General features: G+C 46.1%; 1 protein-coding gene across 1 annotated transcript in view; it reads right to left on the reverse strand.

The window, feature by feature from the left end:
- Positions 1 to 332: 332 nt before the first annotated feature.
- LOC101997732 (butyrophilin subfamily 2 member A2) overlaps positions 333 to 3,193 on the reverse strand; it is a 12,733-nt gene continuing 9,872 nt past the window's right edge. The window contains exon 9 of the mRNA XM_026782868.1: positions 333 to 2,154. Coding sequence (XP_026638669.1) covers positions 1,547 to 2,154 — 608 coding nt within the window. The 3' untranslated portion in view covers positions 333 to 1,546. The remainder of the gene's footprint in view (positions 2,155 to 3,193) is intronic.

The raw sequence follows: 3,193 nt of genomic DNA on the forward strand, positions 1-3,193 counted from the left end.
GGGGGGGGGTAAAGACCACTCCCACAGGGTACTTAAATGAACTCCCAAAAGAAGAACATGTGGTCTCTTTTCCTTCCTCCTGGTGCAGGAATCCCATTAAACCTGGATATTTCTTAATTTGGCTTGATTGGGAAATTGTGTCGGCAGAGAACTTGCGTTAGGAAAAAATTCCTAACAAAATCCTGTGTTGAAAAACAAAACAAGAAGTAAAGAAAAGTGGGGGAACATAGCCAGTACAGAAATAACTTTTAAAATAAGGTATACTATTCATATAAATCTATGGTTAATTTTTATTAATTTAACATAAATTAATACATATAGTTTTTCTGTTTTCAACTTCAAATGCCAAAGTAGTAAAAGACATTAGGTATGCATGGTTGCGTAAACCTATAATTCCCACACTGGAGAGATGGGGTGAAGCCCAGTGTAGTGGAACACACCTTTAATTACAGTGCTCAGGAGGCAGGTGCGGATCTCCATAAGTTCAAGGCCAGCCAGTACACAGGGAATTCCAGGACAGCCAGAGATACATGATGAGATCTTGTCTTGAAAGAATGATAACAAGAACAAAAAAAAAAAAGATGGGGCAAGAGAGTCAAGATTTCAACAGCAGTGCTACACAGTAAGACTGTGTCTCAAGATAAAAACAACAAAAAATAATAAATCTTAATAGGCATAAACCCAAAAGAAGAGCTTAATCATTTGTATATATCATAATATGATAAACGGAGCATGGCTGTGCGTGTCTTTAATCCCAGCACTCTGTAGGTGGAGGCAGGCTGGTTTCTGGGAGTTCCAGGCCAGCCTGTTGTACACAGTGAGACTCTATCTTGCATAAAGAGGAGAGGGAAGATGACATCCCGAGCCTAAGAAGCTTGAATTGCTACTGCCCCTAGTCAACCTGAGCCATAGGGACCCGGCTACTCAGCAGGGACCTCAGGTCTCAAGCCACTCTTCATCAGCATGGACACAGGACTCAGAACCGAATGTTTACTATAGGGACGTCTGAGCCAGCTTACACCCAGATCATCACGGTTCACTCTTTCCTTGCACGTGTAGGTCTGCAGATCCCCACACCAGACATCTTCATTACAAGATATAAAAATCTTCAGCTTTGGATATCAAAGGTCCATTAGCTCCTCCCTCCCCATAGCAGTCCTATGGGGCCCACCCTTAGCTCTCTGGTCCATTTCTTTCATCTATGTCCTCATTTCTCTGTCTCCTTCCTCTGAAATTCTCTCCTTCTTACATCCCGATGAAGCCTATTGCCCTTGCCTTGCCCACTGTGGCCAGCGCAGCATGTTGAAGCTGCAAGTTCTCTGTCCCTCCCTTTCTCGCGCTTTCTTCTCAGAGAGCTGTGTGACAGCAGTGGTCCAATAAAACTGGGTCCCCTAGTTAAAAGCAAATGAATGGCCAAAGGAGTGAACTGGGCCATGGGGCTGAATTATGCATGAAGGGGGCAGCTGGAAGATGCTCGCAGTGAGTGGAGGGGCAGGGGCGTAGGGCCTGCTCTCCACCTGAAGTGCTGTGTAGAGGGAGGTGAAGGCTATGGCTTTTTTCCATGGCTCTGAGAAACTGATCTTGTCCTGTATAGGATCAGCCCACCCTCAGGTATTGTGACTCCCTGAGCCCCCGTGAATGCTGGGCAGATGAAGAGGGCACTGTCATCAGAACCAAGCCTAAAGAAAGGTCTCAGGGGTCCAGCGAAGGCCACAGGGGGACATGTGTAGATGTGTGATCTGTCTCTCATGTTGTAGAAAGAAACATCTCCAGCTTCACAGTCCAGGAAGATGGCCACTCGGTGAAGACGCTCTTTCAGAGGTATGATAGTTTCTGGGGAGGACAGGGCTCTGTACTGGTTTCCAAACATCTCCAGGGTCCAGAAGCCATTCTGAGGAACCAGCAGGGCCTCCCCTTTCCTTTCAACATTGTCTCTACAAACACCAAGGGTCCACACCATTACGTTTTCCACCTCCACTTCCCAGTAATGCTTCCCTGAGGAGAAGCTCTCCCGGCCCAGGACACAGGGCCGGCAGTCAAATCTCTCAGGGTTGTCAGGCACGCTCTGCCTCGAAGCACCTCGTCTCACACTTCTCTGGTCATCTGACAGGAAGAGCTCAGGATGAGCTGTATCTGGATCCAGAAGCACATCAGCTGTAGAAGAAGGTTCAGGCTTAGTGCTGAGATCTCAGACTTCTGAATACGTGCAACCTGTGATTCCCCCTGAGGTCCTGGGAGCTAATGTGGAATTCCTCTGTGTGATGGCCTTTTCAGAGAAGGCTTTTCTGATCTAAGCTCACACTGAAGCTCCTTTTTCTCTTACATACAGAAGTACTGTCTTCTGTAGAGAAGACCGGGGCTCCAAGAAACCCAGAATGTTTAGCGAATGACCTGAAGTGAGTGGTTCCCCTTCCAGCACCCTCAGATCTGCCCCAGTGTCTACTATAAGATCTCTGGGATTCTCTTAGTAGAAACCATCCAACTTGGCTTTGACCAACAAGAGAGGCTTAGTCTCTCACTCTCCCCAGTTAAGGAATTTAAGTGAGTCTCACGACACAGGGTCCTGGCTTAGCACAGGATCTCTTCACTGGTCTCTGCATCCCTTCAACCAGATGACAACTGATTTAAATGTCTGATAAGGGTACACACCAAAGAATATGGAAGGAGAGCAAATGTCCCCCAAAGCCAAGCTGAGAGGCATGTGCAGCAAACTTAAGAGGGGAATATTTTCAGCTAGGTTGAAGCTCATAGCAGTGTCCGCTGTGGGTACAGGAAGTGTTTGCCAACCATCTTGCCTGGTCAGTCTACTTTGCTTGTCTATTTTGCCTGTCATGTTTGAATGATAGCCTCCTTCCCCCATGTTGGTATATCTGATTGTAACAACGTTGGTATGATTGTCTCAAGTAGGTCGTGCAATTTTGAATTTCTCTCCTTTTTCTTCTTTTTTTTTTTTTTTTTTTTTTTGAGACAGGGTTTCTCTGTATCCTTGGAGCCTGGCCTGGAACTAGCTCTTTTAGACCAGGCTGGCCTTGAACTCACAGAGATCCACCTGTCTCTGCCTCCTGAGTGCTGGAATTAAAGGTGTGCACCACCACCACCCAGCATTTGAATTTCTCCTTAAGGAGCAGAAGTCCTTCTGCCAAGGTATCTTGTGAAGCCTGTATTTTTTTTTTTTTTTTTTTTTTTTTTTTTT

The sequence above is a fragment of the Microtus ochrogaster genome, chromosome 16, assembly GCF_000317375.1.
Source record: "Microtus ochrogaster isolate Prairie Vole_2 chromosome 16, MicOch1.0, whole genome shotgun sequence".
Lineage (NCBI taxonomy): Eukaryota > Metazoa > Chordata > Mammalia > Rodentia > Cricetidae > Microtus > Microtus ochrogaster.